This window comes from Monodon monoceros, unplaced genomic scaffold, assembly GCF_005190385.1.
Source record: "Monodon monoceros isolate NGI ecotype Baffin Bay Population unplaced genomic scaffold, NGI_Narwhal_1 Super_Scaffold_18, whole genome shotgun sequence".
In the NCBI taxonomy this organism is placed as follows: Eukaryota; Metazoa; Chordata; class Mammalia; order Artiodactyla; family Monodontidae; genus Monodon; species Monodon monoceros.
Window position 1 is genome coordinate 91,599,793 of NW_021703774.1, and position 27,367 is coordinate 91,627,159.

At 37.1% G+C, this 27,367-nt stretch overlaps 1 protein-coding gene across 5 annotated transcripts in view; it reads left to right on the top strand.

Annotated features, from left to right (window-relative positions):
- Nucleotides 1-27,367, top strand: part of OLFM3 (olfactomedin 3) — a 196,745-nt gene that overhangs the window by 127,314 nt on the left and 42,064 nt on the right. The window contains exons 1-4 of one of the 5 annotated variants that reach the window (XM_029229256.1): nt 15,426-15,571; nt 17,276-17,295; nt 20,425-20,431; nt 24,941-25,076. In XM_029229256.1, the coding sequence (XP_029085089.1) occupies nt 15,426-15,571; nt 17,276-17,295; nt 20,425-20,431; nt 24,941-25,076 (309 nt within the window). Of the gene's footprint in view, nt 1-15,318; nt 15,590-17,275; nt 17,296-18,060; nt 18,085-20,424; nt 20,432-23,991; nt 24,014-24,927; nt 25,077-27,367 lie in introns of those variants that run through there. The other 4 variants (XM_029229253.1, XM_029229254.1, XM_029229258.1 and 1 more) reach the window with 4 other exon arrangements.

Consider the following 27,367-nt stretch of genomic DNA (forward strand, 5'->3'; position numbering starts at 1 on the left):
TCCGGAGCCTGTGCTCCGCAACAGGAGAGGTCAAAGCAGTGAGAGGCCCACATACGGCGCAAAAAAAAAAAAACAATGGTTACAGGATAATGGGTTCTATCAGACCACTCAAACCTATATAATTTGATTAGAGAACTTACAAAACAATAATTGTACTAGCATACTAACACAGTTAAAAATATATCTTAGTTTCTAATAAATAAGGAAAGACTTCAGTAAACACAGGATTTTAACTTTCAAGAAAATTTGAAGGCAACTTGATGGAAAGGGAGGTAAGGACCTATTGAGGCTGCTGAGCTATAAAGAGCAAAACACACAATCTGGGAACACCACAGCAAGAGGGACAAAGTGAATGTCCACATCAAGTCAGGAAACATGACATTAGGTAAAGTATCATCCTGTAAAGAACCACGTAACTTCAGCTTGCTGTGTTCAGCTGTGCTATTATACGTTGCTTCTGTTACTTTTGGTGCAAAATGTTAATAATTTGGAAAAAACATGTATGAACCAATCTAAGTTCACATTATATTGACATCATTCCTGAATTAACAAATTGTGTATCAGCTAATCCAATATATTTGAGTTTGCTAGGAGAGTAAGGAGAAGGGGGAGAGAGTTGAATTTTAACCTAAAGTTCAAAGCAATAAAACAGAAGAGAAAAGGCAGTGGTGGCCTCTAAGCTGTTTTCCCACTGAATTTGTCTACTTCTCAATCAGGAAGATGCTTAGAGATCTAAAGCCAAATTTTAAGACTCTGAAATTCTCTCTAGATCAGCTATTTGGGAAACCCTAGCACAGTGACTTCTAAAGGGGATTCAAAAATACAATGTATCTTAAATCATCCTGTGGACTGATGAGAAAACTTTAACTTGATTCATCACTGAGATATACATTATAATAGGTGAACATTACCATGTTCTGTCCAACTGGACTTGACTTTAACAAACATCAGTTGTTAGAGTGGAAAATGTTTTCTTTGTGTCAGTTATAATCATAATTCTTAAAGGATAATATATTTAAATTGCAATAAATTTCATTAATCCTACAAAAGAAAAAATGTATCATCATTTGTTATGAATAAGTCTTTTTACTCTTCTCTGATCTAGGCTGATCAGACCAACCTGGCATGTTTCAGAGAATTTCATTCTGTTCTGAGCATAATAATATTGACCAACAAGAGTGTGTCCAGATGAGAATAACCAGGAAGGTGGAAGCCCTGCAAGCATAACATAAGAGGAAGAACTGAAAAGTCTGGGCATATTCTTCTTGGAAAAAGGCAAGTTTAGGGAGCTTGTTATTTTAAAGGGCCATAATGTAACAGAAAGAAGTAGACCTCTCAGTTGATACAACACAAGGCAGAACTAGAACAGTGAATGGAATATGAGAGACAACAAGGACTTACTCATGATAGGAAATGTCCAATATCAAAGCATTTAGTAGCATAAGATTGATTTTACCAACACTGAAAGTATCCAGGTTGAAAAATCTAGGTATCAGGGATGTTGCATCGTGCATTTCAATACTGACCGAAGTCTGGACTAGATGACCTTTAAGCCATATTCTTTGATGTTCTAAATCTTTAATCCTAACCATTTGGGAATAGTATATAGTACACTGTGACGTTGCTTCCCCATCCTCTTTGGTTATATGAATGTTTCTGAAATTTTGACTGGATATCAAAACCAGGAGTTTTTGAAAAGTGCAAATACACGTTTCATCCCAAGCCCCTTGAGCAGCATTTCTGATCAAGTGGGAAATCTGTATTTTCAATGGCAACAGGTGACTATGCTGAATCAGACATCTTTTCAAAGCATTGGGCTTCTAAGGTCAAAACAATGGACTCGGTCTGTGACCACCTAGAGGGGTGGGATAGGGAGGGTGGGAGGGAGATGCAAGAGGGAGGAGATATGGGGATATATGTATATGTATAGCTGATTCACTTTGTTATACAGCAGAAACTAACACACCATTGTAAAGCAATATACTCCAATAAAGATGTTAAAAAAAAATGGACTCCATTCCTTTATTGACTTATTAAATTTTCAAAGTTGTGTTTTAGTGACTAAAGACTGGGCACTTTTAACTCAACAACCAATTTTATTACGGGAGGGTTTATGTGTGAAAGGACAGCTAAGCAATCCTACTACTACTACTAATAATAATTGTAGTAATTACTTAGAGGACTGTGCCCAGCACTTCACATACATTGTCTAATTTTATTAGTATAGGCTTTTTTTTTTTTTTTTTTGCGGTACGCGGGCCTCTCACTGTTGTGGCCTCTCCCGTTGCGGAGCACAGGCTCCGGACGCGCAGGCTCAGCGGCCATGGCTCACGGGCCTAGCTGCTCCGCGGCATGTGGGATCTTCCCGGACCGGGGCACAAACCCATGTCCCCTGCATCGGCAGGCGGACTCTTAACCACTGCGCCACCAGGGAAGCCCTAGTACAAGCTTAAGTCAACCTCTAAATACTGCTTTTGTTATTTTACTGGAGGATGTAGAGCCAAGACACTTTGATTGCTGAAATCATAGACTATCAGAAACTTAGCTATTTGAAATCAGATCAGTAAAAATGGAACAGTCCACTCTTTTTTTTTAATATAAATTTATTTATTTTATTTTTGGCTGCATTGGGTCTTCGTTGCTGCACGCGGGCTTTCTCTAATTGCAGAGAACGGGGGCTACTCTTCATTGCGGTGCACGGACTTCTCACTGTGGTGGCTTCTCTTGTTGTGAAGCACGGGCTCTAGGCACGTGGGCTTCAGTAGTCGTGGCTCACAGGCTCACTAGTTGTGGCCTGGGGGCTCTAGAGCACAGGCTCAGTAGTTGTGGCACATGGGCTTAGTTGCTCCACGGCATGTGGTATCTTCCCGGACCAGGGCTCGAACCTGTGTCCCCTGCATTGGCAGGCAGATTCTTAACTACTGCACCACCAGGGAAGTCCCTCAAGTCCTATTTTTAACCCTGTGTCTTCCTTTGCTTGGTGAGATGCTTCATGGTTCCTCTGGTATGCCACCTGTCTTGATGTGACAAGTTAATAAGTCTAACTCTGTTGGACTACAGATATGTCCTTGATGTTCTTTATCAGATGGGCTCTATCAGTAGATATTAAAATCCTTAATTTAAAGATCAGTAAAATAAGGTTCAGAAAAGAACTTAGTCAGGATCATATAGTAAGTGACAGAACTGGGATTCCAGGCCAGGTCTATATGATTTCAAAACCCATTCTCGTAACACTATGCACACAGAGTCAGAGAATGTTAGAGCTGAAAAGGAAACTAAGGTATGCCAGACTGCTAAATTTAAATGAAAAGCTAGGATTAGAATCTAGGTGTCCCTACCTCCCAACCCCCATCACATGGGTAGTTTTGTTTTCATTCAGCTGCCAATCAGCAACTTTTCAGGCTTTTCCTCTAGCTTGCACCTTTTGTGGATCCAGTATGTTCCCGGGGTTTGGGGGATACCCTGAGCCTTCACTGAGACTCTAACACTGGTAACTTCAGGCAGTACCCAGAACTCCAGATACTTCCTGATTATTCCCTCCCTGATGGATGAGAATATAACCAAATCAAACGAACACATTTCAATTTTCATAGCTGCAGAAACACAATGCATCAACCTTTCTACATATAGTTAATAGACTACTTCCCTAAAATGAGTGAATTAAGTGAAAACATCATCCTCTTCTGTTTCCACTCATCCCAATATCAGAGTACATGGGTGACCACCCATGCTAAGTCTGTAGTCAACCCTGAGTTCGTGCTACCCAAGTCCTGCCATTGTGAAGCTGTGTAAGGCAGCAACAGCCATCAAAGCTCAAATATTTACAAATTATGACCACTTTTTAAATGAAACCCCTCAGATCCCACTAAAATATCCCTCACTGCCTAACAGTGGCATCCATCTTAAGCCAATGATTTTTATATATGGCAACTATCCAATGTTATTCAATGCAAATATAATGGAAGGTAATCAAAATCATGCAAATGACACACGGTTTCATGCAGTGATGGAAGTGTTGAGATAACTGCCTTGATAAAATACAAGGGGATTATTAAACAGTGCCTGGCAGATTTATATCCTTTAACAATTGAAGAGAGAAATTATGGAATGGGCTCTTTAAAAGATAATGATTCGAATATCAAAGGCCCTGAAAAAATTAGGTAGCTCCTTGGAGAGTTTTGCAAAAACAAATCTCTTTATGATTGTGCTGTGAAAACAGATGACAATATTTTTTAAAACTAACCTCACACACACACACACAAAGCATCATCTATTCTTAATTCATGCTAATATATCCTCACAATTGTAAGATAATTTAATGTTCATCTTTCTTTTCCAAGGTAAAATTTTAACTATAACTTTACTTTCAAGAAATTTTAGGGCCCATTTAAACTGTATTAAATTTAAACGTCTGCTTTCTGCTAACAACCATCTCTGGATGGTGGGAACTCCTGAACTCCTTTTTTCAGTGAGAAATATGTGTGTTTGGGAATCCTCACTCTCCCTTCTCTTGCAGAGCTTGACCCTTTTTCTTTCCTTGGTTGTACCTTCTTCATCACACAGGATGTGTGTCCACACACATCAGCCCTTCACTTAGTTGGCTTCCATGGCCCCTTCTCCTCAAAGTGTGGTCTGTAGACCAGCCACTCTGACCACCTGGGAGCTTGCTCAAACTGCAGAATCTCAGGCCCTGCCCTCAACTTCTGAAGTAAAATGTACATTTTAACAAGACCCCCCCAGTGATTCATATGCACCTTAATGTTTAGCACTGTTCTCGATGATTCCCCAGCACTTTTTCTGCAATACTGTGTTTCGTGAAATCTAGAGTTTATTCTTGTCGGCCTCCACGTCTAATAATTCACAAAATTCTATGTAAATTGCCTAGCCCATGTGTTATCCTTCCTCTGTACATCTCAGTTCTTACCGGAGCATCCAAACAGCCCCCTAACTGCTCTCCCAGCTGTCAATCTCCTCCTTACCCCTCTCCCCAGTATTTATTGCACCTTTTCTGAGTAATCTTCCCCCAAATAACAAACAAGTTAGCTATCACTCTCCTTCCTACAACTCTTGAAAGACTAGTTTTAGTAAGATCTAATCTCCTGGGAGAGCCGCAAGCACCAGCTGGTGGTCCCTGCTACCTCTCCAATCCTATCTCCTCCCTCCCCCCACCCCACCAGGCGCTTTTCACTGGCCCTTGTCCAAGCTACTTAGAGCTCCGTAAAGAACATGTGATCTCTGACACCTTGGTGGTACATTTTCACATGCTGTTCCTGGGGTAGAATGGCCTTTCCTTCCTGATCTACTTAGGAAATTCTACTGAATCCACCTAAACCCACAGTCTCCTGAAGCTTTTTCTATCCCACCCAAACTGAATTCATTACTAACCTGTTTATGTCCTACTACATTTTGTACAAATTACATAGCACATTATATTGAAATTATTTTATATGTGTTTTTCTCTCTTGTTTCTGAGATCCTAAATGAGTGAATTTTATTAATCTTTGATCTCTAGCATTTAGTGTTTAGCATATAAAGGATGACCAATAAATCCCTATTGAATGCATAAGTAATTCACCATGAAACACACATTGCTCCTCAAATAATTCTAAATGCAATTTTTATAGAAAAATACTAACTTATACATGTAGCTTGATATTAATAAGTATATTATTGAAAGGAAAACTATTTAAGAAAGGACACATTTTTTATCATGGGCATGTTTCTGAATCACTCTTAGAAGAAAAATGAGGTGCACATGAATGATGCATTACCATTACTGAACAGTAGTTATGAGCAGTCTCCAGTTTTAAGTTCAATAACCTCTTGAAAACCTTACGACCACAGTAAGAGGTAAAACATAGCCTAAGCATGCATGCTTGAATGTTTAGAAAAGGGAACTTTTGTTTATTTTGTTTTGTTTTAAATAGTGTTGAATGAGTAGAAAGGTAAAACATAAAACTTCCAAATTTGAAGTGTAAAATACTAGAATTATTTGTGCTTAAATTGTAGCCATACAGCCTAGGCTGTTAAAAATTGGGAACACATCAGAATCACCTGGGGAGCCCTTGCAACCATACTAGTATCCTACTTCAGTGTAGGACACTTAGGTGATAGTGAAAGAGAAAAAGAAAGGAAGGAGAATAAAGGGAGGGAGAAGAAGAGAGAAGAAGGAAAGGAGGGTGGAAGAAAGGGTGGAAGATAAAAAGGAAAGAAGGTAGAGAGAGAAGGGAGAAGGAAAAGTAGGGAGGGAGGGAAGGAGGGGAAGGGAAGGAGAGAGAGAGAGAAAACGCACTGCAAAGACAATCTACTTTCAATAATGGCAAATATTCCAGCACTCCTCATGCTATACCCTATCTGCATACATTTTACCAGACACTTGACAAGAAGCATACTAGAATTAAATTTTCAGCCATATGCTTTATGACTCATATTATATGTAAATATTAGAATTCAAACTACCCCCTGTTGACATGTGCATGTAATTTTAAGTACAATTTTCTTGATAGTGCAAGGTCCTTCAAGAGCTTTGATATTTCTATTTACCTCTCTTCCTTCTCAAGGAAAATGCTGTTTTCACAATAATGTTCATTTTTTCTGTTCTCTTTTTTCACTCAATAGCTCTATATCATTATGGTTTAAGTAAATATCATGATTTTATTTTATTAATTGGAAGAGAGGTAAAAATGTGCTAGGACAAATGATGCATATTGACAAAGGAAGGGCTGAAGAATATAATTCTCTCCTCTTTGAAGCATTGCACAAAATTCCTTATGACTTAAATTCTATTTTATTTTTGCGTCCATAGTAAACTACACTGTCCATTTCCCTGAGTTAAAAATTAAGAGAATTAAGAGCTAAACTTTTAAAACCAGCTCAAGCACTATCTTTTTCCTGACCATTTCACCAGAAGATACCAATCTCCTTTTCTTTTAATCCTCCACTATATCTCTATAAGATTGGAACTATTCAGTTCATATGTACATATTTGTTTATAGTCTGTTACATTCTCAGATTGATAAATTACCCAAAATATGAGGCTGTACCACATTAATCTTGCATTTTTCAGTATTGTACTGTTCCTGGCCCAAAGAATGTACTTAATAAATGTTTAACAGATCAATGCCTTTAAAAGTCAATGAGAGAATAATGACATACTTATGCTTATGTTTTTCTAACAGAAAATAATACATAATTAAGCTGGGAAATGAGAGAACAAAAAATATTAGGAAGCAGAAAAAAATCATCTATTTAACTTCAATAACAAGAGATAACCTTTGTCAACAGTTTTCCTTTACTTATCCATGTCAAGTTCATATATATGTCATTGGGCCCCTTTCAGATGAGTATTCACAAAGGGAGCTGTCTGTAAGTCAAGTTACTTCTGTCCTCCTAAAACTGTTTTTATAAGGTCAGTAGTTCTTAAATGTGTTGAAACAAAAAAGGACAAGCAAATGAGGTAATGAGCTTGTACAGCTTCATCTATGTGATGGTTGTTTTAATGACCTGGCCTTAACTGTTTTTCCAACCCCCTTTTATAAAACTACATAACTCTCACGACTCTTTCAATGACAAAGCTTGCCTGACTTGTTTCAAGTCCAGATCTTTAGACACTTATATTTAACTATGTTTGTCTGCTAGAGCTTTCTTTCAAATCACAAAACAACTTTGACTACACATACTGATGAGGGGACAATGCTGACAAATAAGTAGCTAATGCTGCTACGTACAAATTAACTCTGCAGAGCTCCTGCTGTTTATGTGAATTTGTTAAAAAGCAAGCTACAAATGTAATCTTCTTTTATACTTTGATGTTTGGGGTTATTTACTACTACCAGGATTTTGGTTCCTGCTAAACATACATTTCAACTTCCAAGAGGGAGATAAGTTTTATGAAACAACTTACAACAACCTTTCAGAAAACTGCACATTTCAAGATCCAATTTTATTCTTTCACGCTACCACTGAAACAGTCATCTTTCTGATCACCAGGCAATTTTCCAACCTCTTTGAGATTTCTCTTTCTAAACAATTTCTTCCAGAAGAGCTTTTGGCAATAATTTAACACTTGTCTGCCCTGGTGAGTTGGGTGAATTAGAAAAACCTGAAAATAGATTCCAATGAAAATGAAGCAGGGACTGAACACTTACCTGAGTCAGTGACTCCCTGACCTGGCTCTGTCACATTCAAAGATAAACTCAATAAGTAAGACACATTACTTTTAATTTTTGTGCTCAGCTTTAAGTATTCATTTACTGAGAGCATGCAATGACTAAACTGCAATGCTTCCCCCAAATAATTCCAATTATTTAAAAAAGATTAAACTTGAAATAAATAGTTGCTATAATACTGTTATTGCATGTGTTTTGTGTGTGTGTGTGTGCACATATGTGTGTGCATAATACTTAAAAGCATACTTAGAATGTGACAGTTGAGGTTCAAATACTGAACTTGCCCTTAATTAGCTGTGTGACCTAGGCTAGCTTACTTAACTTCTCAGTGCCTCAGTTCCTCATCTATAAGCTGGTTATAGTAACAATACCAACCTCATAGGGTTTGTGTGAGAATTAAATGAATTCATACAAATAAAGCTCTAAGAACAGTGCCAGGCAGACAGGCTTAAACAAGTGGCTCCTCAAGGCTGGCCTGTGGGATGGGTATGCTTTAGATCCTTTCTAGGATACTGCTGTCAGCCAATCCCTATGAACCAAGCATACTGGAATCAAGAATATTTTACCCTTTTAAAACTCTTAAAGCTAAACCTTTACATTGGTAATTTATACAAAATTTGATGATCTTCACTTCCTTATTGCTAACAATTTCTATCTCTATTCTCTCTTCTATAAATATGGGGAAAAGATACATAAACTTCTTTTGCACTAGAGTAATGATGACAAATATTGACTGAGAACTCCTTGTTTGCCAAATCTTGTGATAAGGGCTTTATATGTAGATGTTTATTTCATCCTCATAAATTCCTAAGGAATCAGGTTCTCTTGTTATCCCCGATTCACACATAGGGAAACCGAGGCTCTGGGAGGTCACACAGCCAGCTGTCTAGTAGTGTCAGAGCAGAAAGCGAGGAGGGGCTTGTGTAACTGCAAAGATCGAAGCTGAGCTCTTAAGTATGGCACTATATCATGGAAGGGACTATATAGGAAATCAATTTAATCTCTTCATTTCCCAGCTGAACGACCCAGAGCAAGGCAATGACTAAGTGATGCAAAATTTAAGTCTTTTGCCTTACAGTCTGAGGGTCTCTCTGTCACACCACTTTGCATCCTCCTTTCCTCTAGCCTAATCCTGGATTTATATTTTTTCACTTCTTCAAGTTTGAGTAGAAAGTCAGAGTTAAAAAAAAAAACAAAAAACCATGTTTGCCCTGAATATATTCCTCCCGCACACATCCATTTATTTCTCCTTTGAAGTAGCAACAAAAGCTGCCAACAGAGGATCCCCCGGGGCTTATAGAGCATCAGTCAGCTTCTCAGATGAAGGCAAAGATGAGAAGACAGAAATCCCTCCTTTAGAGAACTTCGCTAATGTTTTTCACTCAATACATTCTTTCTTTAGTGAACACTTTTAAGACAACCCTGAAACCTCAAGGCAAGAATGGCAAAGCACTGAATTCTAGGAGCTACAGGTGGTCCCTAATTGATTGCCAGGAGCCAAATGAAAGGAAGTTGAGTGAATGGACACTCAGATCTCCATCTTCTCCAATTCATTTTATTTAAACTCATCCTTTCCATAGCCTACAGTCCCTTCCATCCTCCCCTATGTTATTGGAGGCAAACTTCATTAGCCAAAGGCAAGAGGAAGAGAAGAAATATATTTCATATATTTATTCAGGGTTCCAGTGACTTGAGGCTTATCAAGAGAAGTCAAAATAAGAGAGACAGTACTTCTTGGCTTAGACCAAAAGTGCTTGCATTCTAAATATCAAATTTGGAAGGAAAAAGCATTCTTAACTTTTAAGTTTACACTATCTTTTTACTCAGATATACATTCATCATGTACACGTAACAACACACATGCAAAATGCAATATTATTACGCTGGCTCATTTTGCAACAAAGGGGGGAGGCTCTATTTTAATTTTTGCATTTAAAATGGTCTCCATTTTACAATGAGGGAAGTTCAGGAACAAAACAATAATATATTAATTTATGCATTAATTTAATACTTACTGATAACCTGCTATGTACTAGGTACTCTCCTAGGCATAGAGAATACCCCAGTGAACAAAACAGGCAACGTTCCTGCTTTCATGGAACTTTATTTCCAGTGGATAAAAGAAATAACAAGATGAATAATTAAAATATATAGGATCCTAACCTGTGATAAGTTCTAAGGAGAAAAAATGTAAACCAGCAAAAGACAACATGAAATGATCAGATGAAAAGTGTAGAAATTTGAGATAGTGTGGTCAGCAAAGATCTTATAAGAAAGTGATCTTTGAATTAAAACAAAAAGGAAGTGAGAAGACATTTGAGAGACTGGAAGCCCTGAGGTGGAAAATTATCTTGCATCTCTGAAGAACCAGAGTGACTCCAGTGAAGGGAAGGGTTATAAGAAATGAGATCAGAAAAATAAGAGGAAGCCAGATCATGCAGAACCTTATGGTTCATGCTAAATATTCTCACTTTTACCAGGAGTGAAATGGGAATCTATTAAAGAGTTTTAAGAAGAGGAATAACATAATCTGACTTACAATTTAACAGAATCACTCTGTTGGGGGGTTAAAAAAAGGACTGAAGTGGTACAAGGTCAATTAGCAGTGGCTCTTGTAATAAACCAGATGAGAGATGATGATGACTTTGGAGCAGCATGGTGGCAGTGAGAGTGGTGTAAAATGGTTGAATGCTGGGTATATTTTGAAAGTAGAGATGAAAAGACCTGATGATGAAACTGATAAGAGATGCAAAAAAAAAAAGAAAAAGTTAAGGTTGAAATCTAACTTTTCAACCATGGAACTGAAATGAAGAAGACTATAGGAATGGTTACATGTATATAATTTTTTGGTTTCTTTTGTTTTGTTTGCTGGAGATGGGAAAGGCATATCAGAAGCTCATTTTTTTTTTACATGCTCAATTTAAGATGTCTATTAACCATCCAAGTGGAGATGTCAAGTAGATAATTGGATATACAGGTCTGAATTGACAGGAGAGGTCTGCGAGGAAGAAATGAATTTGGGAGTCATTAGCATATAGATGAGGAAGAATCTACAAAAGAGGCTGAGAAGGGTAAGTCAGAACGTAGAAGGAAAACTAGGTGGATGTGGTATCCTTGAAGAAATTATTTCAGGAAGGATAAAGTAAAAGTCTGATGAATGCTGTTCATAGGTCAAGAAAGTTGAGGACTGAGAATTGACTGCTGGATGTAGCAACATGGTATCATTGGTAGCCTTGATAAAAGTGGTATCAGTGGAGTAGAGAAGTGTGAACAAAACCTTGATTAGGGAAAGAGAAATTGAAGACGGTGAGTATAGACAACTCTCAGGAAGGTATGCTGCAAAGGGACAGTGAGTGATAGGGGAAATAAATGGAGAGAAAATAGGATCAGGAAACTACTGTTTACCTGTTTGTATTTAAAATGAGTGATATAAGTGGGTGTTTATATCCTGCTGTGAATGGCCCATTAAAGTGGGAAGATTTATTGATGTCAGTAAGAGAGGAAAGGATTAAGAGAGCTGTCATTGAGTTGATGAGATGGATGTGATCTAGGGCAGTCTACTCAAAGGTGGTCCAAGAATGGCAGAATGAGAATCAGCTAGGAGACTGTCAGAAATGCAAATTATTTGGCCCTGTGCTAGAGCTAATAAGTCAGACTCTCAGGGTGGGACAAAGGAATCTGGGTCTTATCAAGCTCTCCTGGTAATTCCTATGCATGATAGTCTGAAAGGCACTCATCTAATGCAGAGTGGGGGAATCAACCTTACCTAGGAACACAAACAATTTATGTGTGGAACAGGAGAAAAGGTAGAGTCATGTGGGCACAGGTGAGGCAGGTGGGTAGGTAGAGTAATGGGACCTTATGGAAGTTCTCTTGTAATTGCTTTGACTTCTCAGTGAAGGAAGAAGCAAGAACATCAGTCCTTTTTCTCTATTTTGAGTTGGACTATTAGCTCCAGAGACCCAGAATGACTTTGTGTCACTCAGCAAAGTTGTATTATTCTCTTCATCCTCTGTGACTGAGTACGAAGTTAGCATAAACTTTAAGCCTCTTCCTCTACTTTATGCCACTCTTCCTATTTTTCCTCCTTGCTAGCAAGGGTCTACTTTGTTCTTTCTAGAGGTCACTTTGGTTCACCTATTCTTTTAGTCAAGCTAGGTTCCCCAGAAAACAACACACACACCTACCATACAGATAGTCCCCAGACTAGCAAGTGTACTGAGTACCAAAGCAATGTTAAACTTTCGTGCTCCAGATCAAAGAAAAATAAAATTCCAATGACAGCACATGCCAATATTACAAAAGATTACCTATAAGTCTTTCTTGGTCATTAATTATTTGCTTACTAATTATTTACTATATAGGTTTATCATGAAATCACTGTGGGTAATAAAAAGTCTACCATAAAATATCTAATGAATAAATATATTAATCAATAACTTCCTCTCCCACACTTCTCACATCTATTCAATCACTATCGATTTCACCCCAATTCTTTACGGTATCCATCCTTTTGAGCTCCACTGACAGTTTCTTGTTCTAGGCCCTCGTCATCTCTTGCCTAAACTATGAGAATATGCTCCTAAGTTACGTTCCTGTCTCTGATATGCTTTGCTGTTCCTACAACCCCCATCAGCCTATCCTGCATCATGAAAATGCCAATGTAATAATTTCAGACATAAAACTAATGACTTCACAGCCTTGCTTAAAATTCCTGAATTGCATCCAAGATAATATCCAAACGTCTTTGGCTGACTGTGAAGCCCTGGGAGTTGGTAACTGCTAGTATTTCCAGCCTTGTCTCTTGCTACTTTACTCCATCAACATTCACACCATGCTTGTGGGACTTCTGTAACCACTGGGTTTCTTGCCCTGAACACAGGTTGCTACATCCACATAGAAAAATCAGCTTCCCCATCTGCAAACAAGAGCCCAACTTATAAAATGGAAATTATAATCAATTTACTAGATTATGAGAGCAATGCAAACTATTTAACCTTTTATAAATCATAGCTATTTTATTTCCCATAACTAACAATCATTATAATTTAAGCTTTTCTATTTCAATGTGTGCCATTTAAATGTTTTTTTTTAAACCACACATTATAGCTTTCACATTGTTCATAAACATCATCAAATCATAAACTTTCACTGTTGTTCTCTTTCAGTTCTTCAGTGCAGGTATTTGCATCTCTGGGAAATTGCAAGAAGCTTTCCGTTTATATTGTATTTTTCTTTATTTCTTCATTTCTTTTAAATCTGCAAATAAGAGTACTTGTTTCCCCTGACATTCATGTTATATTCTTCTAAAGAAGCTATTATTTTGTTGATTGATAGCTCATTAATAAGTAGAATTACCATCTGCCATGTTGCATCTTAAATTATCCAGTAATTGCATTTATATTAGTTTTCAATTTTGGAAATTAAGCTCTTAAAAGAGACTCTTCTCCTTTATTAAAGTCAGGTAGAGTTCCTGGTAATTTTTCAAACAACTAGATTTGTATATCCACTTTACTTTTTGTTACTGCCATATTGTAATAATAATGTAAAATTTAACAGTCCTTTCTATGAATGCTGTTATTTAATACTAAGTTTAATATATAAACTATGGTGCTTTTATGTTAAATTTTGCATATGACACGATTTTTGAAAAAGACAAAAATACGTAATATTTGGTTTTCTGGGCACTGTGGTTAAAATCATCTGGATGTATTCTGAAAGAAAAAATGTAGCCTGGATTTCAAGGTCATATATGCAAGGAAGATTTGAGGAGTCTCAGTATTCACCCCAGTTTAAAGCTGTTTTGAAGAATAAAGGCACACACACCTTTATAAATATATATGTCTTTCAATTTTATTAAAGATATTCTCTTTATTTCTCCTGCCAAAACTGTTTAAGGAAAATACATATCTTTCCAGATACAAACAATTCCAGAATTCTCCTAAGGAATCAAAACAGTATTTTTTTTCCTTTTCATATGATTCTTTTTCACTTAATTTTCATTCACCCACATTTCCCTTCATGTCTTCTCTCTGTATTTTTATTTTAAACCACATATATTATATAAGACAAGGGCCTCTGATTTATTCCATTTGGGACCTGAGATTTGGATGTGGACAATTTTGCAGTATTTGTAAAAAGAATATAATAAAATTACCCATAAGCCGCAAATTCAATATATACATTTGCAGTCAGAACTCTAATAAACAGATCATTGAATTTCACAGCTGGAAGGGGCCTTGGAGAGCAGGGAGTCCACCCCCCACATATCGCAGGAAAAAAAAAAAGTGAAGCCAAGGAGTTTTAATTCACTGGCCAGTCACTCAACTAACTGCAAGAGAACAAGGAGCTAGACCTCAGACTCCCTGGGGAGTCACAGAAGCCAAGTCTTGTGCTTTTTTAATGTCACATGTTCTCTCATGACATAAACTTGCAGTACTGGTCTGTCATTCTTCACAAGGTGAAAATAGAGTTAACTGAGTTTGCTGTGTGCCTGAGAAACTGCTAAGCATTCATTCGTGAAAGCAAAACTGGGAACCTATGAAATTTCTTTATCAGGAGCTTTTCTCCAAGGCTGCCTTTTCTGTCTGTTCACATGTAAGGTGCCTAGGGCAATGTCCTCCACAGGCAGTAGCTATTAATCTCTGACAATTTTTTTTAAGAGGCAACAGTGCTAATTTTAGGTTACTATATAAAAAATAATTTCTTACTCAATTATCTAATCACCTTGGATATTCTCTTCAGACTTTGTTTTCATGTTTTGTCTAAAAGCACTTTTTCCATGCTCAGAGAAATCTGTGGATATTAAATCTGGTGCTTGAAATGCGCGCTTTGACAGACCTCAATTTAAGGGTGCTATGTTTTTTTATGAAGGATAAAGAGAAGCTGATTATACTGACAGAAATCCCAGAGGCAGTGAACTCTGTTGATGGTAACTGACTATATAGTGGAGCAGGAAAAGCTCTAATTTCCTCCTTCCTTCAACCTCTGCTCTAACAATTACCAGTGAAGCCCTATCAAGAATATTTTGTTTGATGATCCAGCAAAGTATCTGGTAAAGGAGGAAAAGGGAAGAGCAGGGAACTTCCTGTGAGGGTGAGGGAAAGAGGTTCTGTGAGCTTTCCCTGCATGATTAGAGCTTGGGAAGTTGATCTCTTTTCATGCTGTAGAGGTGGCGTGCTGCAGTCACGCCTCCCGCTGCCAGCCCAGAACCAGGATCTTAATCAGTCACTATGAAAACTCATTAGCTCCACAGCAATGAGTCTTCCACTGCTGAAGCTTGGCGCTGTGCTTAGCACCATGGCAATGATATCAAACTGGATGTCCCAAACTCTCCCATCCTTGGTAGGACTGAACACCACGAGGCTATCAACGCCAGATACCTTAGTAAGTCACTCCGGTGGGTTTGGCCGTCTTGGGAAGTAAGTGCATTAAACCAGTGGGCTTTATTTTGTAAACTGCAAAGGCTGAGATTTTGCTTCTCTATTTACAGGTCTTCTTCAACAATACAATATTTATGTGGTAACTTTAGTCATGGATGTTCCTTTAGGAACACTTTAAAGTTACATCAAAGAATAAACGAACTGCCTGAGAAATTAGCTGTGAAAGGAAATACTAGATTCATCAAATTCTTAATGAAAAGCTTTAATTTATATTGTTCTGAAGTTTTGAAGAATTCTTTCTTTTAAAATATGTTTTGTTTCTTATTATTTTACTTCTTTTAACATCTGTAAAATCCCCATAATTTTTCCTACAGAATATGCTATAGGGTATATTCTAGCTAATCTAGTTTTACTATAGCAGGTTCTTCTTTGGAATTCAATTCCTGTGACTGAAATGCATTCAGTCAGAGAAACCAACCTCTTTTAAACATAAATGAATAAAAAAAAAAAAACTCAGCAATTTAAAGCATGACCAAAAAATCCTTTAAGAGAGCTAAGAATCACGAACAGAAAACTTACTTGATAAAATCATCTCCCTGTATTGTTTAATTTTTTCATAAACTCTTCTCCTGTCACAAGTCTAACTCTGTAGTCTTCATTCATCTACGATTAGTGGCTTTTTAACCCTTCCCACATTATAAAAAATGTCTTTTCTCATGGTTTATTTGGCAATACTCTAAAATATTTCAAATAAAAATGAAAACTATTGGTTCTTCAAATAGAAGCTTACAAATTCAAATAGAAGGAATAACCTGGAAAAACAATTTCCCTGCTAGCAAATAATAAGTACAGAAACAATTAGTATTCAGAGCCCTTTACCTTTTTATGTTTATCTGTTTTTTACCATTGGACTGCTCCCACAGATCAGAAAAAGTCAGATACTTAAAAAAACAAAAAAGCAACTCTCCATTTTGAAGATATGTTTGCAGTTACTAATAATAATTACTCTATCAATCAACGTGTAATTAACTGAGTAGAGCCAGATCAAATTAATTACATAATTTGCCAGATTAACCTGGTGCTCAGGGCAACAGCAGAGCACATGTGAGGCACACTTTGACCTGCTTTTATATTTTTACCTCCCTTGAACCACTTATGGTATCTCAGTGCCTCCATTATTGAGATTCCCCTCCTTCCCTGTATGATGTGTGTGGCAGGAGGGTGTAAAAGACATTTGTAGTTATAAAGAAACCATGACATGGCATTAATAAGCAATCACAAAACAAAGAAATTTACATTATTTAATATTTACTGAGCCAAATTTCCTCAATATTCAAGTACCTGGTGATTTTTAACAACTTAGTTGTTGAATTAACTCTTTCAAGAAATGAACCTAGCTAAGCAATTCATGAAAAAGCTATGTTTCAAACTTGGTACCTTGGTTCTGATATGTATATTTTCTGTGTCTACAGATATTGGTTTGGTTATTTCCTGTTTCTTGTTGATGGAGGAGAATCAACTTTCCAAAATTATGCATGATTTTTTTAGAACTTCTTGCTCTCTTATGAGTTTAAAGTAAATCCATTTTCTTTAAATTAGTAATTTAAAGAAAATGGATTTCTTCTGATTAGTAATCTGTTGGTTGAAAAATATAAAATATTGGTATGGTCTACAAATGTTCTGACACGACTGAGTCACCTTTTGAGTGACAAAAAATAAATAAAGTTCAGAAAATTTTACACTATGTTATTCACTGGAATGGAGAAATCATGTTGCAAAAGTGTGTGAGTGAATGAGTGTGAGTGTGTGTGCGTGCATGTTTTACAGAAGTGCCAAATATTACAGAAGTAATTTCCCCACCTTAACTATTCAAGATAATTGCTCATATCTTAGGATTCCCATGGTGAGAAATAAATGAATCTAGTTCCTACATTAAGATCATTAAATGTTAATGCTGGAAAGGATCTTAGAAACTATCCAGGCCAGTTATTTTTACACTATTTTTTGGCAGCAGTGCCTTTTTTTTTTAGAATTAAATCTTATGTAATACATTCAGAATATTTGTTGAATGAATCTTGAGGTGGAAATCCAATATATAAAACAGGTCATGGGTCAAATAATAAATTATTGGGGGGAGGCATTTACTGTGCCTCTATCATCTGTTCCCTCCCCATATAATCAACCCCTTTCCGTGGTCAAAATGCCTCCACAGAAACCTTAGAACTCTCAGGAGCTTAGCTGGAAATATGACTGATCTAATCCAACCTCCTCATTCTGCAAGTGGGAAGACTGACCCCAAATGTTTAAGTGACTAAAGAGATTTCCCCTCGCTGGTTAATGACAGAATCAAGGGTAGAAGCAAGTCACCTGACTGCAGTCCTGACCAGGGACGTCATCTCACCCACCTTTGCTCTCCTTGCCCCTCCTGGTCCCTAGTGCCACACTAGGTTCTCTCTGTCCATCTCAGCTGGTTTCCTATGTCCCTGGACTCCACTTTCCTTAGATGGAAGGGCTGACAGTTCCCTTCCCAGTAAGTAGAGCTATGGTGTCCAGCCCTTCTCAACTCTCTCACTCTACATTCTCACTTTAGACAGCACGAATGGTATAAGCTTGAAAGTCTGTGCTTGCAAGTCTGTATACACCCCCCCGAAAATGAATGAATGAATAAATAAATAATGTAGGTTTTAAAATTTGTTTTATGAGTGTTTGTGGGATGTGCAGATGGCAAAAAGTACAGATTTACACAAATATGAATATGGTCTTTCTTTAAAATGGTAGTTTCAAATAACCTTGAGAAAACAAAAATAAGAAATACAGGGTTTTAATCATTAAAGGCAATTAAATCTGTTTATGGCAGGTACCTCTGAAATAGGCAGTGTATGTTTGAATGTCTCAAAAGCTGAAACAGGTTTTTAAATTTCCAGGATATTTTTGTCAGTAAGTAGTTAAACACTGCTCCGTATTAGGGGAATAAACTCCCTCTGGCTTCTCTTAGAATCTTGAAACAGCTCTCTCTCTCTCTCTCTCTCTCTCTCTCTCTCTCTCTCTCTCTCTCCTTCCCCTCCTAATCTATAACTGGGCCCATCTGCCTTCGGAGGAGCGGGTGTCGGCAGAGACAAAGCCTGGGCTCTGAGAAAGCTCAGGCTCCTTCTGGCATGTTTCTCTGATGCAGAGTAACTTCCCCCTGAGGCTGAGCTTCTGAGAAATCACTCACACTGTGGATTCCACACCAGGAAGAACCTGGAAAAGAATAATTAAATAAGCAGAGGACATTTAGCAGACACCAGCTGTTCTCAATCAGCCCTGCCGCTGTGGTGGGAAGAGGCCTCCAAGGGACCTGTGGGCTTCGGTGATTTGTTTTGCTACATTTTCAAATGTCTAGCCAGCTTCTCCTCATAAATAACTACTTCAATGACTTAGTCAGTTTTAAGTTTTGGAAAATGAGTAGAATACTCTGATACAAACTCTCAATACTCTCTAAGTTTCTTAACTCACCAATTTTTTTTTTTTTTTTTTTAGTCCTGGATGAAGATATCTGACTTCTCTGTTTTATACCACTGTTTTTCTTCCCCAAATCCTTAGGCAATGTCTATTTTGTGAAAGACCAACTAAACAAATTAAGGAAATGGATGAAAGAACAGAATGGTAAATCTTGAAAGTCACAGAGAATGTGATAATTGCCTTTTTAGAGTAGAACTGTGGTATGGGTAAGAGAGTAGATTTATTCTTAAGTACTTAAAGCAGAAGGAGAGCAAAAGGGGGAACATTACTAAGAGAGAAGTTCAGAGCCAGTCCTTTAGCTTTCCACCGATGGAAGGGGCTGCCTATGAAGCAGGGAAATCCTTATCATGCAGAGTTCAAGCGGAAACACAAGGAGAATACATACGAGAAGTGTCACTGAGTGGAAAGACATAGGACCAGACATGACTTCTAAGTCCTTCCCAACTCTGAGTCATTATGATTTCCAGAATATGAGAAGAAGTGATCAACCAACCTGAATTTGAGAGTGTCTTCGGTTTTGTGTTTAACTGTTTGTCGTTGTTTTTACAGTTGTTTTTCTTAGAGCCTTGAGGTTGCCTTGAGTGAAGAATATACATTTCTTATTTCAGTTCCAACTAGTCTCATAAGAAATAGGAGGAAAACTGCTATGCAGTGACATCTTTATTAACACATCCTCCAGAACACGCTTCTTTTAGTGTGGTCTGTCAACATCTCTATCATTCCTGTCCTCACATTTGTTCTCTTCACAACTAAAGTCATTAGCATGCTAAACCACATTTCATTCTCTGAGACCAAACCTATCCTCAGACAGATAATTTATAAGGACTTTTCACCAGGTATCTCCTCTAAATCATCAGGTATCTCCTACTCTAAATTGAATATGTTTTAGTAAATGGATTTTTTCTGCTTTATTTTCCCCTACCTTATACACCCCTTTCAGTAGCTTGACCCCTTATTCTTCTTTGCCTCAGTCTGTACTTTTATGAAATTCCCAGACATTCAGCATAAACATAAGACCTAACAATGTTCAACCAGTTGATTCTGTCCTCTTCAAAGAATCAGAATTCTGTCCCTTTGCCTGTCCCTCCACTTGTGTCTCGCCAAGCCTTTACTGCTAATTATTCCTTTGGAGTCTCAACTGCTACTTGTTTCCACATTGTTTGGATAATGCCCTCGCTGGGTGCATCTCCTCTAAAGCGAAGTTTTTTCATCTATTGGTGAATGGACATAGGCCATCTATCTGCAATCTACCTGCAAAGGATGAACATAAAGAGCTCTGATCTGAACACTGGAGAAAATTGGTATAAGTCCCATATATAACATTTACTGAACGGGTGACTTGGAAAACATTGCTTCAGTTCTTTGCGTTTCAGTTTCCTCGTAAATAAGATAATGTCTATTTCAAAGGGTAGTTGGTTCAAAAGAAGTGAGACTAATACAAGAGAAGGGGTTTTATAAAAAGAAAACCATGCTGAAATGCAAGATTTTTTTTAATTTTTATTTTTAACCTCAGTCTTCAGGATCTTTCTTTCCTGTTCAAAGCCCCTGACGTTCTGAGAGATTTCTCACACAGTAGCTTTGTATTTATAAAGCATAGCTCTGTAATTAAATTGTAAGCAAAAAATCCAAACTTGAAATCCAGTTGTTAAAATTATCACTTTAATTCTCCTATTTAGAGCATGCCTAAATATTTCATGAGTTTTGTAATATTAAAAACTGCTAAATAGTTCATTTAGTTCTTCTAATTAACACAAAAGGTTCAAAGAGAACTGCATCAGTAATCACTGTGATTAGCAATGCTTTGGATAGCAATAAACCATATGCACCCTCCAGGTCCAAGTAGTCAGCTTCACGGTAGTTCAGAAAATGCTATCAGAATTATCTTCATCTTATATAAAAGGGAATTTCAGATAACTGGTAGTGCAGTATGGGGGTTAAACTTTCAAGCTCTGATATCAGACTGTGCAAGTGCAAATCTCAGCTCTGCTGATTACCTCCTACAAGACCTTGAGCAAGTTCCTTACTGTCTCTAAGCCTCAGTTTCCTCACCTATAAAATGGGCAGAATAACATCACCTAGTTCATAGAGTTACTGTGATATTCAAAGGCAATAATGTATGTGAACTGCCAACTAATGGCTAGAGCACCATAAATGTTTGCTATTACTATTATATGAGTTTTATTGACACCTAAGTAACTGCTGTTTTAAGTTAAAATGAGAGTAGATCTTTTCTCCTTGGTATCCAAAACCCATCTAAATATTTCTTTCCACCTGAGGTCTTAGCTGGTTTTATTTTTATCCTCTTTTCAATGCCAATATGGGTGCCATAAAAGAGAACACTAGAGACGCTCATAAAGCTTCCTTTATTTTATCACTAAACCTGACACAGAAGTCTCTATCAAACCCACACAACTGTCAAGCACTCATCTTTTATACTAGCTTTTTTCTCTTTTGAGTTACCTTTTTCTTGCCAGAGAGGTAACTTGCTATAGTTGAGATCATTCAGACTAACTCTGTAGTAGATAAGGCCATGGCTCTTTTCAATAATTCTTACAAGAAGACAATTGAAAGTACAAACAAAACTGGAGTCTACTTTTATTAAGCTGACACTTCAGGAAGAATGCTAAATGAACATCAAACCCTATTCACCTTTTCTGCTTCCCTCATTCCAGAGAGCAACTGACACCCTGCCCTGACATTATAAGCTCTTTACTAGTTAGCCAAACACCTGGCAAGCGAACATCAATATTAATGATGCAGGTTTAATAATCAGTATTTGCACTGCTGTTAAAGATATTTTAATATTATAATTGGGTGGTCCCTGCTCCTTTATACAAAAGCTAAATTTATTCTAGTGAGAAGCCTTAATTTTCTGACATATTTGAGATTTGTGTCCAATGTCAGGAAAAGCCTAGTTGAAACTGTAGAGCCTATGTCGAGATATATTCGTTCCATACTGTCACTCAGCTTAAACCTTTAATTACATCATTGAAACTACTCTGCTAAGCTGTACCTATCTCTATTCTGTAGATGATCTCTTTGCATTTTTTCTTCTTTAGTATAAAAAGATTATCTTTATGATCTTATCTGATTCTAACAATATATAATTCTAAGTACATCTTTCTATCCCAATCATAGTCAGGCATAAATGCTAGAAAGAAGGAGTAAGGGGAATCAAAAGAAAGAAATGATAATGAATCCAATACCTCAGAAATAAAAGGCAGCATAGGACACTTCTATGAGCTATCTGAAAAAGGAGACTAAAAGATAGGTTTGGCACCATTTCCTTTTCATTACAGACTAAGGACAAGGACTGTGACGTCTTTTTGAATTTTGTGAGTTTATAATTTATAGCTTCCCCATGATTGTTGTTGGAATGCCTATAAGCACCCTATAGTAATTTTCTCTAAAGCCCTTGAAAGGAAAAAAATCTGTGTGTTGGCTGATGGTATGTGATGAGCTAGGGCCTGGGAGAGAATAAGTAGGAGATTAAATCTGTTCTGCCGCAAATTACAAGACAGAAGATGCCACAGACTATGGCAGCTCTGTGGAGAGAGGTCAGGCTGGTTTAAGTCCTTTTAAGAATCTGCTTCCTACCAGGCAAAGTGCTCCAGTCTAAAGGCAAACAGACCAGCCCAGTAACACTGGACATTGTGCAAAATAGTTCTCTGCTGGGCACCATTCACCTCCATGTTCCTAGCCCCATCTCAGCCTTTCTTTCATCCTTCCTTGTTCCAGCCCCTCCAGCCTGAGTCATTAAAGACCTTCTTTTCTAGACAAAATTCATCTCCCTCTTCTCCTGATAATATAAGAAATATCTCCTTATCTGCTGATTCCCTGGAAACCATAGAGGGAAGGACAAAGACTGAAGAATTTCAGATCCCAGCTGCAGAAGTTAGTCAGAACTTAGCTAGAAGGAGGCCCACTGGTTTATCTGATATTTCCACAGGGAAAAGAAACTCAGGTGCAAACCGGATGGTCTGTCTATGTAACACCTGTCAGGTAGGTTTTTCAATATCCATATGATTGACCTTGAAGAACGATTATCTGGATGTTCAGCATCATATTAATATGGCCATAGCACTGGAATTAAAAGCAAGGTTCTATAGCTATACAGTCCAATAAGGAGGCCACTGTGGCTGTTGGGCACTTGGGATGTGGCTGGTCCAAGTTGAGGTGTGCTGTAAGTGTAAAATGCACACTCAATTTCAAAGAGTGTACAAAATAGGAGAAAAAAACAATGTAAAGTATTTCATGAATAATTTTTATATTGAGTAATGCTGAAATGATAATATTTTGGATATACTGGGTTAAATAAAATATATTATTAAAAGTAATTTCACTTGTTTCTTTTTACTGTTTTAAACCTGCCTACTAGAAAATTTAAAATTATACACATGGCTCTCATTCTATTGGACAGTACTGCTCTGGCTTCATACATAGCTCTACTATATACAAACTGTGCATTCTTAGGCAAGTTAACTAATTTTCTCTTCTGTGAAATGGGAATAATAATTATTCCTACTTCTTAGCATCGTTCTTTGTACCCATGCATCAGCAAGTCAATGGATGTGAGCTATCCCGTGTAATAGGGTCTGACCTTGAGCAGGCAGCATTCTTCAGCCTCAGCAAACCCCAAAGAGAACTCAGTTGACAGTCAAGCCACTGACACTCTCAGCACCTGGAATAATGAATGAGTGTCTCGCTGGGCTGTGCATTAAGACATCCACAACAGCTTCTGATTGCATAGTGGAGAATGTATGCTCAAAGCAGAGTGCTTCTGAAAAATAACTAGACAAAAAATAAGTTACTTATTTTTGTACTTGATAGAATGTACTTGATATGGCAGATAGGAAGTAGCCAATATATCCTGTAGCTGGATATGGACTAATTATTGAAAAAGACATATGAAAGACAGATAATAATACTAGAAAATACACATTAAGTGCCTAAAGAATAACACAGACAATCCTTCAGAAGAGGTTGAAACCATGAGGACTGAGTAAATTGAAGGTTTGTGAGAGAGGTATTCCAAGTAGGAGAACAAAATGAGTAACATACAAAGATGTGAAACAAGGTTGCACGCTTTCAGGACACAAAAAGACCAATTTGGTTGGAAAGAAGTTTCTTATAGGAAGATACAGAAAAACTAGAAACATAAAGAGGAGGCAGACTGCAGGAGAACAGGAATGTCACTTTAAGATAGGGTTCTAGGGAGTTTGGGTGACAAGTGCACAAAAGTAATTTGGGAAGATCAGTTCGGTGGCCTATGCGAAAATACTATCTTTAACTCTTCTGAGACTCTATATCCTTTGCAAAACAATGCTAGTCTAATTATTTTTACCCTATATTCTCATGTGATACCTTTCCAGCTTTATTAATAATTGACCCTTAAATACATGGGAAGCTCTCTGGGAAAGGACTTTGCTTCAGAATATCACACATGAGTAATAATCAGAAAAATACATACTACTAATTACCACTTACTGTTGAGGAAGACAAGCTAACAGAGCCTGTGTAGAAAGATTGGTGATATGTGACTAAGTATTGAATATTTAGTGGATACTTCTAAAGCTGCATTAAATTGTCCAAATATGACAGAAAGCATTAGGAAGTGGTATAGGATCAACAAATAGTTAATAATATGGAATCAAAAGAAAAAGAAAGGTTCTCCTTCTGAGCACTGAAAAGGAAGGTATAACTGAATGAAGCTGTGCTGCCTATGTGAATTATTTAATCTCTTTCTTTTTAACTTTAGAGAATAAAATCACAAACTTTAAATATCAAAAAATAACATGCTTTGCTTACAATTATACAAACCCACACTCTTTCTCTCTTTGTCTGTGTTTTCTGTGTTTTGTGCTATTGATTTCCTCAGACTCAGATTAGTCCCAAAGAAGGGTGGCAGGTATACAGCTCAGCACAGGATCCTGATGGACGATGCATTTGCACAGTGGTTGCTCCAGAACAAAACCTGTGCTCCCGGGATGCCAAAAGCAGGCAGCTTCGCCAGCTGCTGGAAAAGGTAGGTGTCCCCTGTCCCCTGTGAATATTTTTATGGAAATATACTATTCTTTGAAAAAGAAATTATGGGAAGGCAGGTAATGGTGAGGAGGGTTCTTCCAATTTTTGTACCCCTTCTCAAATAAATGCTTTCCCCTTCCTTTAAAGTAGTACCTCAAGATTCCTGCTCTGTTGTTCTATTTATATGACTTTTACTTTCCCCAATCTTGCCTTAAGACTGGCTTTCTGTCATATTTCTTAATATCTAGTCTATCTGTCCTTAAGAAGAAAATAGTATGAAATGTTATTTCAATGACAGAAATTTAGCCTCGACTTTCAGGATCACACTAGGCTCTTTGAGCTCATACTTTTCGATCTCATTAACAATCTTGCAAGGAAGTTAAAATAATGGCATACAATATGCAAGCTATCTGGACAGATAATAAATAATTCCAAGTATTTAACATCATTTTCTAAGTCATTCCTTTGAACATTAAGTTCTTCAATTTCATTCAATAGCATTCTCTCCATATAATTTACTTAAGCTGGATCCATAACAATCAAATGCACAATGCCCTTGATTTATTCTCTTTCACAGATGAAAGTCATCTCATGAAAGGTTATTTATGTTTAGTTTAGGGAGGAAAAAAAAACAATGAATGGTTCTTTCAATTTTCCTCATTCACACTTCCACTGTGTTGGCCTCTGAATATAGTTGGACAGCTGGAGTGGCCAGAGTGATGGAAGGATGACAACATATTTGAATTTTAAATAACTTCAGGGATAATAAGATAAATTAGGTAGTATGTGTTTTTAGAGGATATCATGCTCAACAATTCACTCTGTGCAATATCCTTTCCATGATCATCTACACAATTATAGCACTGAATAGGAAGCTTTAACAGAAAATTAAGAGAAGCTAGAAAAATGAAAGCACTGATTTTGTTAATACAGACATCCCTAGTTTATGCAATTTTAAGTCTAGCTACAGTAACTCTCTTCCACTGTCATATAATTAAAATAACTTTCCTCAGTGTACACTACTTGGAAGTATAACGATGCCCTAAGATTTTAAGAAGACTTTTTTTTCATATTTTCATACAGAGATTAGTCTGCTTTTTCTGCCCTTACCCTTGGAGTCATCATCACCTATTTGCTCTCTCTTCTTAAGTCTCTTTTTTAAAAAGATCCAGTCTTCCCTGCTCCTTCAATATCTGTCCCCTAAACAAGAGCAAATGTAACTGTCATTCAAGTTAATGACCCCAGCTAACGTGCCTCTCAACTGTTAAAAACTGTTCATGACATATGAACTACGATTATTCTTCTCTTCATAGATTTTCTTTATATCTATGAAAAAGTTCAAACATATAGTTTAATATTGTTTGGTTACTAGGGAAATTAATTATGTTGGTAAAAAGATTTAATCTTTTAAATCCAATTTTGCTTTTCTATTAACTTGTATTTCCTCTCAGATTACTACCTTTCTACTCCATCTTCTTTTCTACGCAAAAATATCTTCTTTCTACATCAACTATGATGAGAAACATTTTCTTAGACTCGATAATCTTATTTCTGTTACTATTTTCAGTACAGCATTGCATACACACACCCACACATAGACTTGGACATTTCTTCAAAAATCAGCTGAAAAATTCAAATAAACTATGAATGTCAGAAAGTGGATATTATTCTCTTCATGTCCAGAGGGAAATGTATTCCAGAGCTATGATAAAACCAGGAATTAGTAAAGGATGAATAAGGTATGAAAAGTACAACTAAGGGGATTGATTGAAGCAATCATTGAAGTTTATATGACCATACCATCCAATAGGCAATTTGTTTACCGTTTTAACGAAATTCTAGAAAATCACACCTTTAAAAATGCAGCTGTATAGCACAGGGAGATCAGCTCGGTGCACTGTGACCACCTAGAGGGGTGGGATAGGGAGGGTGGGAGAGAGACGCAAGAGGGAGGGATATGGGGATATATGTACACGTATAGCTGATTCAGTTTGTTATACAGCAGCAACTAACACAACAATGTAAAGCAGTTATACTCCAATAAAGATGTTTTAAAAAAATGCATCAATACCTAAATGACAAAAAACAAAATTTATTAACAAAATCAAGGTCACCACAGGTTAGATTAATCAAATTCGCCATTTGGTAGTGTTATGGAAACAGAGGAATAATAAATTGTGTGTACTATTTAGAGTGGCCTGAATGAAGTAAGTAACACTGGTTTGCTGCACTGACCCAAAGAAAAAAACATCTGAAAGCAGCATTCCTTATGCAGACTGAGCCAGTCCCTTG